We start from the raw sequence: 16,922 nt of genomic DNA, 5'->3' as shown, positions 1-16,922 counted from the left end.
CTATGGAAGTCAATGAGACCAGAAACTGTCTGGTTACTGATAGTCTTTTAAATATAAGAAAATCAGCTGGGTGGATGCGAAAACGGTAAAACTCAACTGTTTAACTCTGATGGAGTTGTAAAATGAGCCTATTTCCAAAAAAGTGGAGTATCCCTTTAAGAAGGAATTCATATAAACATATTTAGATTATATTAACGATCAAAACTTGACAACACAATAAAATGTTATTTTTCTCACACTATCATCAAACCAGAAAGATAAACACCTGAGTCAATACACAACGCGGTAATAAATAGGCCTCTGATTTCAACTGAACAGTATAGGCTGCTGGTTCACAGTGTTCAGGTCTTGGAGACCAGAATTCAGGAGCACTGCAGTGGGATGCAGGTATGGGAAGGTATCAGCTATGCACGATTCTCCCTTCAGTCAATCACTGCATTAAAGCTGATAAACAAGGCTCAAGAGCCCCATCTCATGAAAGTTCGTATCTGTAGAACAAATGTTATTTCTCGTGCGATTTATACGCCAAAAATAGTTTTGGCGTCTATATGATCCGCAGTATTCGCGTGCATATGATACATACTTTATGGCGTGTAATGCGCACAAACTCCCCACCCCCCTAAACCTACCCAAGGGGTTTTCAGTATGTAGCATATGCACACAAAAACCATTTTTGGTGTATAAATGCCACAAGAAATGACATTCGTGGTATAAGATATGCACTTTCATGAGACTGTTTGGCTCAAATATAGCATAAAAGGCTCAAAAACTATGCAATTAAAAGTTTACTTCGAACCCATCAACTTGAGTGCTAAACAAGATTAATCAAAACAAATCTTTATACTTCATCGTCCTCTCCGGTGCAATAGTTGCAATGATTGTTTGCTATTGTAAAAATGACAAAATGTATGTCATTTTCAAAACAATCTCATCAGATCACCCTAATTTTAAAGTTATATCTGCTGTGTTCAAATGTATGTTCTGCAAATCTCCTAATCTTGCCACAGAATGAACTCCATAATTTAAAACAGTTACACGTAATTTCACCCTGACAGTCAGAAAGCATTAGTGGTATTACTACAAACAATTTGCTAGTGCAATGTAAAATAAATTGTCCTAATAATTCCTTTTGAAAACCAATGCCATCTGCCATCAGAAGGGGCTACAGAGAATTTTTTTTATGAAAAACCCTCCTTTCTGCGCTTCCGGAAGCTCTGTCCTGGAAAAGAGAAAAAAATGGTTTAATTAAAAGTGACAAATAATCATAGCGCTGCCAAACAGGAAGCAGTGTATTGTGTTTGACAGATAAAACTACTGTATGAGTAAAAACATACCACATCTCTGGTCTAAGAGCTGACTACCATTATAGAAATGCAAGTAATCTAACACCAGGTTTCACAGACAAGGCTTAAGATAGCCTGAGACTAAAATGCATGATTAAGCTGTTTTAACGGGAAGTAACTTGCACTAACATATCTTAAAATACATTTATAAAAGTTCCTTAAAATGTCCTAAATGAACTAAGGCCTAATCCTGGCTTAATCTAAACCCTGTCTGTGAAACTAGGCCTATAAGTCCTAATCTTGAAGCAATAGGCCATCCTGGTATTTCTATAAACTGGCCAATTGTTCAACTGCAGCAGGACCCATGTCAAAAAAATAAAAAAATAAAACATGGGGAGTGTGTCAGCCACTTGTGATTGACAAAAATAAAGAAACAAAACAATATAAAACAAAAACATACCAAAAAGTAAAATACCTTTTACATTATTTTAGACTATAAAGCTTATCTAAAATCTCTGACCAATAAGTCAATCTCTGAAAAATTAAACTTGTCACATGTGTGATTACAGTTAGGAAAGGGACAGCATCCCCAAATTATTATAAACTTACAATAAAGTTACTAAAAGATTCAATATGAATCTGTTTTTCTCTCTTATAAGACCATTTATAAACATTACGTCTTATAAGATTTAAAAATAGAAATATATTAAAATAGTGTTTTTTTCAGACTAGCTGAAACCTTTTAAATCCATAGGATTCACTCTTTTTATATAAATACATTCAAACCAATAAATAAAAACAAATTTGTGCCCTACACCAATTTTAAACAGAGCATGTCTACAAAACTCAAAGTTAACAAAAAAATAAAAAATAAATAAATGTAAAAATCTTAGTCAGGATCCATGTGTTTTGATTTTATAACATTATTCACAATCTTACCCATTATATATATATGTGATTCCTGGAAACTCACAATGTAAATTATTAATACAAAAATATAGACAAAGAGTACTGGGATTAATCATGACCAACTACTATATTATAAATAACAAGTGCATCTTAAAGCAAGAGGGTGTTGAAGGATAGCAGCTTTACAAATGAACTTGAAAGCCAATGGCCCAAAGTCTTGGACGGTCAAGAGAAAAGTCTTCAGATAAATAGTTGCACCTCAATTACAAATAAAATATTTTCCCCGACATTTGGCAACAGAAACATTCGGGAGGATGGACAAACATTAGGGAAATAAGCATGTTGTGATTTGAATAACAAAACATATTTTAGGATGCAAGAGGAAATCTTCAAACACAAAACAACATCAGACAACAGTTAATGGTGATAAAGACAGTTGGCTTCACATACCCGTATTTACATGGTATATATGTGACCACCTTTTATTTATCATCTTTAAAATATTTTCAAATAATAAGCTCTAAGTTCTGCAATAACAAAATTGTTGTAAAATGACCAAGGGATACTTTTATGCTGATATATAAAAACAAATTGAGAAAAGAAAGTCACCTGTCACATACAAGTAGGGTATTTTTAAACCATTTCAAACATGGAAAGACTTCAATATGAGAAAACAACAGACTTGACAGCTTCATACACATTTTCCCCCCATTATATACAAAAAAAGTGACCACTGATAATAGTTGCTCCCAAATCCTTTGAAATTGTAGACCTGGATGTGCTAATAACTACAAACACTTATTTGATCATTTATTTACATAACAGGGATTTTGTTATACTATCTAAAACGGAGCGATTTTAGATAGCATAACAAGACTGTTTTTGCTACATAAGTAGCTTATAATGTAAAGTGATTGGATTCAATTAACTAAAATAGGACCACTAAACCAAAGAGCAGTTCTGGGGCGATAACGTGACAGTTCAGTTTAAGTTGTACAATTAAACTTTACAAGCACTATACTGATGACTACTATGAGTATTATCAATATGAATAATAATGATGATGATATAACAACAATTTGGGATGTGAAATACTCATGATTAGAGCAATGAAAAAACAGGGATTGTAATATATTGACTGGAGACTGAGAATACATGAAAACATGAAAGAAAAAACAAGTCTTCATGGGTAACAACATACAAAATAAAGTAGAAAATGAAGATGAAGGGTTTTGGAAGAGTACTTGACAGCTGATGTTGACCAATCCCTATCCCTAGCTAGTCAACTGTCTGACCAACAGCAAAACAATTAACTGGGCCCTAGCTATAACCACACAAACATTAGATATTGTTCAAAATATCTCCCTTCACAAACAAATGACCAAACTACACCACACCACCATCAAAAGCTACAATAAAATCCTACCAAATCATCACACGGGCCTTGATTCAGTCATTCTCTTCCACACACAATGTGCTAAACTCTGAGGAAAGAAAACTAAGCACATTAAAAGGAGCATTACCAAAGGGGGGACTTTCTGGCAGCCTTTAATACTTTCCTAGAAGCCATTTCTAACGACAATTAAAATAATCTAAATATGCGACTCCAGCACCACAACTTAAAATCAAAGTATAAAAGCCAATTTTGTCAAATAGTCTGTCACAAAGACACATGTCATGAACCACCACTCGAGCTCTGCAGAACAAAACTCAACTGCAATTCGCTGATAATGGTGAGAGGGACCATGAATAAACGTAAGATAATAAATAATGATGAACAAATGCACAAAAAATGAGACATTCGCAATCTCACAGTGGCTTCCAAAGATATTCAACTAGAAAAAAAAAAAAAAAAAAACAACCCAAAAATGCCCCTGAAGTTCCTCAACAGCACCTCCACAAAGCAGTGCTTTTCACTCTGATGTCCACAACATGCCCTGAGCTCCATACAGTAGAGTTCTGCTGCCCTCTACCGGTGACAAACACAACTGCAGCATGCAGAACATTCAGTCAGTCAGGCCCCCATCTAACACTTTGTTCAAGTCCATGACTGGAAAACACAAAATAAATCAAGAATTCCTATTGAAAAGAACTGTTCTGATGATCTGTCTTGAGAACTACAGGATGGAAGCAACTATTATCAAGTGTCATAAAAATGACTTGGTTTCATACCTCAGTCTCTTTTCACCTGCTGGTTCAGAACATTACTGATTTCCATATATAAATGAATGTACAGAAACAAGAGTGAGACTTAATGCCAAAGTCATTCACAACATGAGTTCTAAAGCTGCGCCATATCCAGCAGGACACAGCTAGTGTTTGGCTCTTTGTTTTTTACTCTTTCATGCATGTGAATTGAGTTTGTTGACAGTACTTTCCACACAACATCCAAAGCTTTAGCATCCTGATTGTGCGTCCGATTGTTCGCCCGTCTTTCAGAAAAAGAAGTGCTCTTCTTGCTCACTTCTCTTGTCTTCTCTTGTGTTGAACTGACTTGTTCCTCAGCCATCAATAACGGAAACATCGATGTGAGACAAATCTATCATGTGCCTACGTAATCAAGGGAACATGTGATTGAAATGAGACACTCACATTTAAAAGCAAGCTAAACTGGGGCATCTCCATCACAACGTGACAGTCAGTAGAGTTACAGCAGAGCTCTTGTTCTTTGTTACACAGTTATGATGAGTGACGCTTGCTAATGCACATTTCATTTGCCTTTCAGTGACACAAACCATTAGGCACAACAACTCTGATTTGCGTCAGCCAATAACACCACATAAATATACCAACACGTTAACGAACGTTTTGGTCTAATGCTGTTGCACAATTTTTTCAAGCATTTCACACTTTTTTTCAAGAGATTCAATATTTGATAACTGTCCTACAACAACAATAGCATGTAGACCAGGGATGTCCAAGCTCAGTCCACTGTCCTGCAGAGTTTAGCTCCAACTTGCCACAACACACATGCCTGAAAGTTTCTAGTCTTCCTAGTAAGACCTTGATTAGCTGGTTCAATTGGGGTTGGAGCTAAACTCTGCAGGACATTGGCCCTCCAGAGCAGGACAAGGCTATTAACATGGAGCAGACATGAAAAGGTCCATAGTAATCTAATCAAAATCTTACTCGCAAACTTCATTTATAATGTATATTAAGTCTTACGCCACCTTCACACTGGCAGTGAAAATCAGCTCCGATACGGCCCCGAGAAAACCGGAGTCATTCTATTCCTATGGAGATTCGCAGACCGCATGCAAATGGGTCCGAAACGGGTCTGACCGAGTGCGGTGCGAAGAAAATCATGTCCGTTGGTCATCCAGATGCATTAAAAAAATTGAACTCTTGCGAAAAGCTACGGACGGTTCCTATCCGACAATTACAGCGGAAGTTAGCATTGTTATGATACTGATAAACAAACCTGAATTCTTAATGTTTAATAAAATGAATAGTGATTTAATTTATAACAATAAGTTGTCATGTCATTTTTTTATTTTCATGACTTTCTAACCTTTTTTTTTGGACAGTTAATACAGTTAAAATGTAGGCAGACATCAAACTATTGACATTATACCACTATATCAAATTTTTTTAGCCGACCGGACATGTCAACGCAGCAGCCTTCCTATTAATATCTCTATAACCCTCATCAGAGAGATCATACAGAACTGACAGAATCAACCTTTCTAATCTCTCCGCCATTTTTCTGACGCTTTTTCGCAGTTTAGTACGACGTCCGTTGGGGGCGTATTGCGTATTATGGACCGGATTTCAACTGACAGTGTGAAGGCGGCGTTAGTGTGAACAAGTCTTGTTCTATAAAACATGGGGGAGGGGGGGGGGTGTTAAGCCCCAAAATCAAATTATCTAAAAAATAGCAACGACTCCCCTAATGTTCATTCATTGTGTAATAAGTTACAAAAGCACAACTACGTATGAGATTAATTAAAAAACGTACCTGTGAAAGCTGTGCTGAAAGCTCACTGCATGTTCTGGGTTCACAAACTTGGCAATGGCCTTCCGCTGCTCAGGCAACATTGTAAACATCTATTAAAGAATCACACAAATGTTTTAGCGGTAGGTTTTATTATATATACATTCATCTACATTTTCTAAAAGAGATGACCTGTTTATTTACACAATAACAGTGGGTGATGCACCTCAAGAGCAGGGGAAAAGTCACACAGGAGTGCATCATTGAATGCACACAGCTAGATGGCACTATTGTGATATTTTTAAGAGACCTAGAAAACAGTTTATTCTTGGGCCAGTCAGGAAGTCGAGGTAAGCTGCAAACGAGATTTGCTTTTATGTGCAAGTGTATGTATGTAGGGGATAAATTACATTTTTACAAATTATTTTAATGCACAATGTGGAGGCAAAGGACCACCTAGTCGTGGACCATCTCACTTGTAGCAAGGCACCGCCAGAATATACATCATAGTTAATCATGTGATTGACGTCTGCAGTGCAAAATTTGACTAGACTGACAAGTTTCAGTGCTCCTGAATTTCTCTCTATGTGAGTGACTGTCAGTATGTTTGTGCTACGAAGGCAGCACATTGGTGATTAAACTATCTGTGCATTAAACAGATTGAATCCACACCTTCCAGCCAATCAGAATTGACTACTCAGACAGACCATGTTATAAATTTCTAGAATTACTAAATGACTCCTCATAGATTGATTTAAACATTCAAACGACAGTAAACCCAGGATCTCATCAACATAATGCTGTTCAACTAGCTATGTCCTACTTTTAATACCATTTCATTTCAATATGTTCCACTTTCAATGCTGGAGATATTTGCTCTAAAGATATTATGGTCTTCAAAACAGTTAACTGAGATTAAGTTAACACAATAAATAAGCTTAGGGTTAAAAAATTAAATAAACCCGCCAAAAGAAGCCCCTCTGATATATATGGTGCAAAGAAGCATCACTTTAGACCCAGATACTGTATTCTAAAATGATGCAGTTAAATATCTTTAGCCATGTTTTATGCTCTTTGGCCAGCAGGTGGTGCTATCACGAATTTGGTGTTGTTTGCTCAGGGCATTGTAATAATGATTTAGCAGGTAACACACAATGTACACCTTTACTTGAACCGTAATAACAACAAAAGATAGATATACGTTTTGGAAAAGTGCAAACAGTCAAAGTGGCCTAACCTCAACAGGGCCAATGGAGTTGAGAAGGTTCATGAGCTGTTTGTTGGTTGTGGTGGTGGATAAACCCTCAATGCAGACAGTGCTGGGCTGACAATCCTCAGCTCTTGGGCTCTGCTGCATCATCATACGCCCCCCACCACGGCCACGTCCTCGGCCCCGGCCCCGTACTACTAACTGTGGACATAAGCAAGGGGAATATTAAATTAACAGTACATTTTACCAGCAAACAACCACTATGATATTAATAAAAAAAAGTGAGACGAGACAATCACATTAGGAACCAGTGCTTTTCTGACGTGGAGCCGAAATGACCTATCACAATGCATTATTTTACAGCATGCGTTTAAAAACAATTAGCATTTCACTTCGTATCACGTCACATGTATTGGGGTGTACAATAGTGATGATGATGTGATGTGGAGTACCATTCATTCACATCAATAATTGCATGAAAATTTGTAATATTCTTTTTATTATTAATGACGCTTATTGTTATTTAAAGGAAGAATATCATTATTATTATTTGTATTATTATTTAAAAGAAGAAGAATGTAATTTTTTTTGTCGCTCTGAATTATTTTTTGAAATGTCAGGTAAAAAGCACAGACTTGCACAAACTGGCATGCCTACAAATCAAATGCTGTGTTAAAGTCACACAACTTAAACATTGAAGTCCATGTTGCAAAAAATAAACATTGAAGTTTATAATTACTATGTTTTTTGCTTTTTTTTTTTACAGTAGGTCATAATATATCATATCTTTTAGTTTGTCAGTCCGCTTTGTGGTGTTAGGAATTGTTTTTCTGCGCATTTCCGCACTAACTCAAAACGTGCGTACATGTACACCACCTCCTGAGCTGCCGTAGGATTTGAATGTGCCATACATCAACGTCCATATTGATAAATCTCAAAGTCACTGTGGTTTTGGGTGTATGCTGGAAATTTGGTGTACGCACTTGAAAAATCGGGTACATTATGCGTGAAGTGGCTAGAGGAAAGAGACTTCTGAAAAAGGCAATCATTAAGTCACGCCTGGAGTTTGCTAGAGGCCAAGTGACAAAACCTGGTGAATGAAAATGTTGTGGCCTGTTGAGACCGAAGCTGAGCTCTTTGACCTTGAAAGCAAAGCTCTATGATTGGCGCAGACTAAAGAAAGAAAAGGCCACAGTTAAGCACAAACTTTATGTCAGTATAATATAAGCCTTTAATATTGTAATAATTGTATAAAGACTGATGCTAAACAAAAACACTACACAAATTAGGGATGCACGATATTGGAGTTTGGCTGATATTCGATATGCCGATAATTTCAAACTAATTTTGCCCGATGCCGATACCTATGCATTTGTATATTTTTTAAGTGCAAAAAAAGCTTATTAAAGCTACTATTTAAGTTCTCAGTCAAAAGCAGTAAGTGATTTCCTCATTGTGTTTTGTTGTTTTATTAACATTAAAGGGATAGTTCTCCCAAATATTTAAATAGTCATTCTTTGATCTGAAATGTGTTGTTCTTTTAAATCAAGTGAGCAAAGTGCTCATTGCCGCTGCATTCAGTGGCGCGGATACAGTGTTCTGTTGTGACGCGCACAGTCTTCACACAGATGTGCGCTTCAATCCGTTGCGGAGACTAAGAGAATATTTGTTACGGTGAAATCACAAAACCTAATACACAAAAAAGTGGCCCTGCTTGATATACAACCACTAATAAACAATCGGTTTTGATGAGGAAAATAAACTATACTACTAGTGCGGATTAGAACCCAGAACCTCTGACACACTTGGCAAAAGTTCTGCCTCTGGACCATTAAAGTACATGGGGATAATAGTCGGATCCATGTATTTAATCACGTGAAAATTCTCACCACTAACAACATACAGTATATTAGATCTCATTAAACCACAAATTAAACACAATGTACTATTGTATACTAGGTAACACGTCACACTCTGCGTGAGTGGTATTTACGACAGTAATGTTAAATACAAGTACTCCACAGCGACTCTAGGTAGTAATATTCATATCTGCCGATGATGGTCATTTTAAAGTCTCTGTGAAGGCAATTCTACAAAAAATTCTAAACACATTATAAATATAAGAAATGTATTGCTAAAACATATTACAAAGACTGTGAACTGAAGTACGTTAAACAGTTAAACCACCATTGCTATTTTCTGGATTTTTTGAGCAGAGCTAAAACGGGGGCTCAATGACGCACTGGAGCCCCTGAGCTCCTGGACAAGCCCCTACTTGATGACGCACTGAGGCCACTGAGGCTCAGTGCAATCGTGAGTTACTGTCAGTACTATTAGTTACTGCAGCCTACAGTTGGCTAGCTGGCTATGCCTTCGACGCGGAAATGCGTAAGCTACTACCTGGATGTGATCATGTACAAAACAGATTTGAAAGAAGTCTCACCTAAGCTGCAGCACTTTGGTCCATTTTAATGGTTTTGAAAGTGCTTTTATAAATAAAAGTGGAGTTGAGTTGAGTGAAAGGAAACTAATCTAAAATGAATATTACTGTTTCAAAGAACAGCATTGCTGATTGAGCTGCACAGGGAAACTGAAGTGCTTTGTTAGTGGGTTGATTAACTCAACAAAATCTATATGAGATTAATCATATATTTATACAAAATAAACAATAATACAACTTATACCTGCAAAAAATGGCGCAAATGTATGGGATGAATGTAGTATCAAAATGATTAACACATGCAAGCACAAATATCAATGAACTTGATTAATGTTAAAGAAATGTTTTACTATGCACAACCAAATGCCTTTCAACTTGTGCTAAATGTGCTAAATTCAAAATTGAACGAATGTGTTGCAATTTGTACAAATAGAGACATTTTTGTGAATACAAATGTTTTCTTTTGTATAGGTGTAGCATAATTTGCAAGATTTGTTGTGCATGAGCGGATCAGGTGATGCGCATACATTCATTGACGTCTTTCCTGAGTCAATCTCATTTAATTCATTTGGATTTTGAGACTTTCTTTTCGTGGTTTAAGCATTTCACAACCCACACACAAACAACTACAAATGAATAGAACTGGTGCTAGTTATTAATGTGTGCCCAACAACCCATCTATTTAACAAATTCACAAATGTGCGTTACTATATTTAAACTAATACAATACAACTTGAGTGTGCAAAATCCAGAAATCACATGAATGCGCAGCATTTTGTACAAATAAACAGATAGTTGCTAATACAAAACCTCGATTTTGTAATAATGTAGCTCAGAATTTGAGCATGCAACAAGTAAGATTAGCAAGAGTGGATCAGATTTCTGTGTTGATCATTTGGATTTTGACACTTCATTTCCCAAGCAGATAGTTTTGAACAATGTATATGTATTTTGTATGTACACAATATGTATTTTGGATAATTTTTAACCCAAAAAAGCTACGGACTACGGCTTTAATATTAACACAATAATGTAACATATGCAGGCAGGCTACGTTTCTCAACAATAGGAATGAATAAATAAATGCCTTTTCATTGTTTGGCATTACTTGAGAATTTTAATCATTTGCATGGCTAAATGCATGGCTCTTCCTCTTATATGAGTAACGAATGAAGGACGGAGTATTTTAAGATAACCCATGCGATCACTCCCATGTGATAATCGAATCCTCAATAAAATATTTCAACTTTCCACATCCACCCCGGCCCGTTTACCTTCAGAAGTACTACTGTCCTCGCTTAAATTAGTCAGACGACGGCCGCGGGACTCGGGAGTGGAAGGGGGATCGAGTGGGATTTTTTATTGCTGTCGATTATCAGTCTCTTTTTAATGGTCATCCCCGCTATCCTATTGCGTGCAGAATGAATTTGAAAGACAACCGTTTATCCCGTAGTTTGCAAAAAAAATGAATACCTCGTAAATTTGAGAATAATATTTTTTTTAATGACCTTTTACCATTTTACAAATTTTTGATTTACTGCCTTTTAATACTTTTTAAAACCCCACAGACACATAACATATATATAATACTATGTATTGATGTATTGTGTTGCTGAATGTATATTTAAATATATTAAAAAAATTAAATCGGTTCAAATTGGGTTCAGATAAAATATTCCAGAAAAATGCACAGGCATTTCACTCATGTTTTCAAATAAAAGTGCATCAAAACGGCCTGGTTGGCTCTGGACCCCCAACTATTGCAGCTGCCATGCTGAAAAATCCCTTATGGGTTCTCAATGCTATGTGCTAGATGCTCTCTCACCACTTGCTCAGTAAAAAAAAAAAAATACACTTTTGCTCCCAGCGAGACACCGGATACAATATGAGTGAGTGATTTACAAGGCCACGGTTATATCAGTAAACAGCAGCAAGTGTTTAGAATATCTGACTCAACAAGAGAGCTCGGCAGATTCAGCAAGACAGTCTGACTGAGACAGCGCGAGAGGCTGTGCAGGAAGGCACTCTGCTGTGACTGACTGACACACGTTAGCACTGTATTTGTCCCCTGAGAACGGACTACTGTACAGAGACGGCAGCGTGCGGAAAAGGCCAAGGGATCTTCATCTCTCCTGCTTCAGCCTGTCAATATCATCACACCTGGCACTCTGTTCCATATCATTACTGCTCCTGCTCTCTTCCAAAACAGCTACCCATCCCCTGGGAGAAGCAGTGACACAGCTGAGCCATAACAGGAAACCAAATCTGCCGTCTTTACTAGTGCTGAAGCGTGAGCGAGAGAACCACTTAGAGCAGCTCTTCATGACAGGGAAAAACTCGAACAAAGAGTGCAGATGTGGATTGTATATTCTGGACGGCACTACACAAGCGCATGAAGAAGAGCAATTATAAATAGAATTACGACATGTGCATTCAAGTGATTTTGGTCAGAATAAAGTGGACACACAGGACAATTTCATCCTTTTCTCCCTTCCACTTCCTGACAAAGACAAAGCTTTTTAGTTCTAACGCAACAACGAAGTAGTGCGTGAATGTGTGCGCGAGTTTTCAAAAAAGAGATCAAAGACCATTCCTCCATACAGAATCTCTCCAGATCCAGCAGATTCCCAGATCCATACTGTTGCTTCTCCTCTTCAGTTCTCCTCACTAATTTTCTATAGGGTTCAGATCAGGGGACATTTTGTGCTCAGTGACACATTGTAGTGTTGATTTTCGTTTTAGGTCATTGTCCTGATGGAAGATCCAACCATGGTCCAATATAAGATTTCGAGCAGAGGCTGTCGGGTTTTGATTTTTATCTGTTGGTATTTGCTAGAATCCATGATACCATGTATCTGAACAAGATGTCCAGGGACCTCCAGCAAGAAAATAAGCCCACAACATTAAAGATCCAGCAGTATTTTTAACAGTGGGCATGGGGTACTTTTTTCCCTGTTTACAAAAAAACAAACAAAAAAAAAACATCATCTGGTGGTTTTGCTGCCAAATAGCTTTTTTTTTTCTACTTTCATTTGACCGTTGAATCCAGTCCCTTTGAAGTTCCAGTCGTGTCTGACAACTGAATAACTGATTATGCTGGAGTTTGTATTTGGATGAGCGAGGAGGATTTTTCTTTAAACACTCCCAAAGAACATGTTGGGATGTAGGTGCTGTTTGATCATTTATTAGGCTCTCTGACCCTAATACTCAACTAATCTCTGCAATCCTCCATCTGTGATCCTTGAAGAGTCTTTGGCCAGTCAGTCTCCAATTCTTGCGTTTTCCATCACCGTTTGACATTTTTCCTAGCAGAATGCAGAAGCAACTGTTTACATACTGTGTTTCCGTGCCCAAAGTGCATGAATGTAAGGAACGCGACTGGTTGTTGGTTGCTAAGTATCTAGTTGTAGCATAACACCACGTCATTTCACACTGTAACGGTTTGGCACTGCAATGCAGAGTTCAGATCTGGAGCAAAACCAGTGCTAACCCCGCATCTAAATTACAAGTGTGAAATGCTCCTTTAATCCAGGGTTAAAGACAGTGTGAAAATCCCTATTATGATGAATGATAATGGGAATTTGTATATTTGTATATTTATATTCCTGTGGAGCAGGAAGTCATGGCTGGAAAATTTCATGCTTCTAGTCACTCTGGTGTGTGTAAAAAAAAGTAAATATGAATGGGAATATACTTCAGAGATATTTTACTCATAAGAATTTCTAGGCGTGCCAATAATTGTGGCCAACATGCATTGGAGTAAAAAAAATGTGTTTAATAATGTGAGTTTCCACCCACTTTCAATTGTTTTACTTCCATGAAATTTTTTTAATGAAAGATCAAAAGGATAAATAATGCAGATTTATTTTCACAGCCACCTTTGCCCATATTAACTAAGGGTGCCAATATTAGGGCAATGCACTTACGTAACTTTCTGGCAAGTTTGATCGTTTTTATCAATGGTATACAAAGTCTATTCAAATAATCCACAATTACAGCTTATTATGACCAACAGCAATTTGCTACTGCCACAATGCTTTAATTCAGAAGTTCCCAACTCAGAGACCCATGGCTTAAAAAAAGTCGTAAATACGTTCATTCCGAGTCCGACATGACTTGAAAGCACCATTAGTATATCAGGGCTTAGTGTAAGCTGTGCAAAATGGCATTGTGCATCTGTCCAATTAAGAGCTTATGAGAGTAATCCAGATTCAATGTCATACCCGGTTCGTTTGGTTTGCCACGCCACAGCCTGCCTGTTGTTGACTTTGTACACCACCAGTTGCCATGGTAACTTTCCTGATGGGACCAAGTCTCTGTTGTTGGGCAGGCCGACCAATTGGTTGTTGCTGTGGCGGACCAGTGTTGGGACTGGCATCTGCCTACAGAATACAGAGCAGATACATTTTAAAACCCATACAAAAAAAATCCCCAATGGCATACAAAATTAACATAACAGTACATCATGCTAAAGTCTGACTATCACAAATGTTCAGACTGCTTATATCAAAACCAATCATTTATACAATTCCAGGCCTTGGAGTTTACAAAATGTATACAATGTGGCAGAAGAATAACTGAATAAAACAGTTCCATGATGTGATGCTTTCTGATTTTGGGATGATACTGTGATCAGCTCTACAATTTTATCTGATGCTCTCTGGTCTTGGCCATTGTGAAGAGGTTGGAGTCTGTTTGATTGAGTGTGTGGACAGGTGTCTTTTATACAGGTAATGGGTTCAAACAGGTGCAGGTCATACAGGTAATGAGTGGAGAACAGAAAAGCTTCTTAAAAGAGTAACTAACAGGTCTGTGAGAGCCAGAATTCTTACTGGTTGGTAGGTGATATAATACGTATGTCATGCAATTAAATGCAAATGACTTACTTAATCATACACTGAGATGTTCACTCACAGTTGAAAAGTACCTATGATAACAATTACAGACTTGTACATGCTTTGTAAGTGGGAAAACCTGCAAAATTGTCAGTGTTTTAAATACTTCCCCCCACTGTATGAGAAACGGTTCTCTGTGTTCGCTTTGGAAGTGTGTGCAGCTCAGAAAAAAAATGCGCATGCAGAAGTGTTTTCTTGGCGCATCTTGCGCTTAGTGTTATTGGGGTTTCTTCAAAGGTAACATGTTTTTTACAGTAAGTGGGTGATGACGTCATAAGAGTGAGTGCAGGCGGTAATGCACTCACTCTGTGTGTTTGGGTTGAGGGAGAATAAAAAAACGATAGACTTCCCTCACCGCTCAAAACTGACTTTTTGTTCAGTGATGAATTCTGTATGCTAGCAAATCCTCTAATTAAAACAAACAAAATGAAGATATTTTGAAAGATTCATTGATAATAACAAGAGATGTGTGAGATCGCAATGAACTGATTTTTATGGGAGCGCATTTTGCATGCAGTCATGCCAAAGTATGCATGATTGTAAGTTAGCTTGCTTGTTTTTATGTTATAACAGTGTGGTTTGTGCATTAATGCTTTAATAACAAATAATTTATGAGGAGCATTTCGAGGGAAATCGTAAACTTGTTCAGAAATGGTGACAAAGATGTAAAAACTTTAAACTTAAAAAATAACGTCTTTTTTTTCGCTAAACGTCATTTAAATAAACGAATATTTGATTTTTATGAGCCCAAATATTACAATATTTTTGAAATATGCCCATTCCTAGTATAACTACGGGCCAGGGCTATGTGAAATACATTTGAAGAGTTCGGATGCAAAAGCCTCTAAATGCCATTTAATATTTTCTTCTTTAATGATGATTTTTATCAAACTTGTATATTTAAGTTCAGTAATTTCACTTAAATAACAATTAATAGGTAATTATCATTGCCATTTTAAGTGAAATCACTGAACTTAAACATACAAGCTTGATAAAAATGATCATTCTAGAAGAAAATTTCAAATGGCACTTAGAGGTTTTTGCATCTGTCTCTTCATTTGTCTTTTTTTTGTTTTTGTTTTTAATTGATGGTTATCGTCTGGAAACAGACTATTATAAACGACATTGCGATACTTGTGAGACATCGTCGATATACGATATCGCCCAGCCCTACTACAAAGAGTAACAAACATCAGCATGTATTCCTTATCCGAAAGCAGGGCCGCTTATATTCAGGCTTTGTAAAACATTAATATTCTTCTCCCTATAGACACATTGCTTCAGTCTACAACAAAGACATAATTGCCACCCGTGCTATGCTCATCCTTTTCTTCCTATCTGTCTTTTTCTAAAATATGTGCATTATCTCTATTCTGTCTGTCTCCATCTGAGGGAGTTAATGGATTAATCTAACTCAATACAAAATCCACATTCAGATTACATCTATCAGATGCTCGGCTGCTATGCACCAGGGCGGGGTGACAGCACTTGACAAGCACCTCCCCCTCCCCCCACCCACCCCGTCACCTCCATCCCCCATGCTGCTTTTGTGAGGCGCAGGCTTTGTATTCTTCCCGATGAAAATTTAATTTGCTCTTATCTGTACGGCTAAGCTGGGAAAAATACAAATCTGCCCAAACCGGCATCTATCTTTCTCCCGGACTCTCGCAGGTATTATTACACAGATATCAACATAGACGAGGAAGATTAATTGCAAATGTCCCCGGTCTGACACCTATTCTAACACACTTCAATGATGAGCTGATGGATGGATAAAGCAAGAGGCCAGACGAGATAGATGAAGAGAGTAACACCGAGCGAGCACAAGTTAGAAGGGAGAACAAGAAAGAGAGATAACATTGTCAGGCAGCTGAGGTTGACAGCAGGAGAAGAGAAGCACCTAGAGGATCAGCTTCTCTCAGTCTGACACCCCTCCCCCTTTTTCCTCTTTGTCAGTCAGAGTCACTGCATTTCAGATAGCTGTGTGTAGCTTTCTATTAACTAAGTTGACACACAGTTATCTTCATCCACAGAGATCCAACACTCAAAAGAGATATTTAACTTTGCTTCAGGCAGGAGACTGGAAAAGAATGTTTTCTCTTCATTCAACACAGCAAATAATCTCTTAGAGCCCATAAATCATTCTTGGGTCCTCCTTTTCTTGGTTGAGATGCATTAAATGTCCTGTCAGATTTGTACATAACCACCTCAAACTCTAGTCTTAATGTAAAAGGGTAGCTGAAACCTTGAC

The 16,922-nt window shown here is 37.4% G+C and overlaps 1 protein-coding gene across 4 annotated transcripts in view; it reads right to left on the bottom strand.

Moving 5' to 3' along the window:
• Positions 1-243: 243 nt before the first annotated feature.
• The window catches only part of rbm33a (RNA binding motif protein 33a), a 44,345-nt gene continuing 27,666 nt past the window's right edge, over positions 244-16,922 (bottom strand). For 3 of the 4 annotated variants that reach the window (XM_039688545.2, XM_039688547.2, XM_039688546.2), the window contains exons 16-19: positions 14,000-14,158; positions 7,364-7,537; positions 6,151-6,239; positions 244-4,742 (exon numbers count right to left, since the gene is read on the bottom strand). In XM_039688545.2, the coding sequence (XP_039544479.2) occupies positions 4,694-4,742; positions 6,151-6,239; positions 7,364-7,537; positions 14,000-14,158 (471 nt within the window). In that variant the 3' untranslated portion in view covers positions 244-4,693. Of the gene's footprint in view, positions 4,743-6,150; positions 6,240-7,363; positions 7,538-12,887; positions 13,082-13,999; positions 14,159-16,922 lie in introns of those variants that run through there. The other variant, XM_089129403.1, reaches the window with a different exon arrangement.

Source organism: Pimephales promelas, chromosome 1, assembly GCF_988280905.1.
Source record: "Pimephales promelas chromosome 1, fPimPro1.hap1.1, whole genome shotgun sequence".
NCBI lineage: Eukaryota > Metazoa > Chordata > Actinopteri > Cypriniformes > Leuciscidae > Pimephales > Pimephales promelas.
Note: the sequence above shows the minus strand (reverse complement) of the source record. Positions and strands in the feature narration are given on the sequence as shown.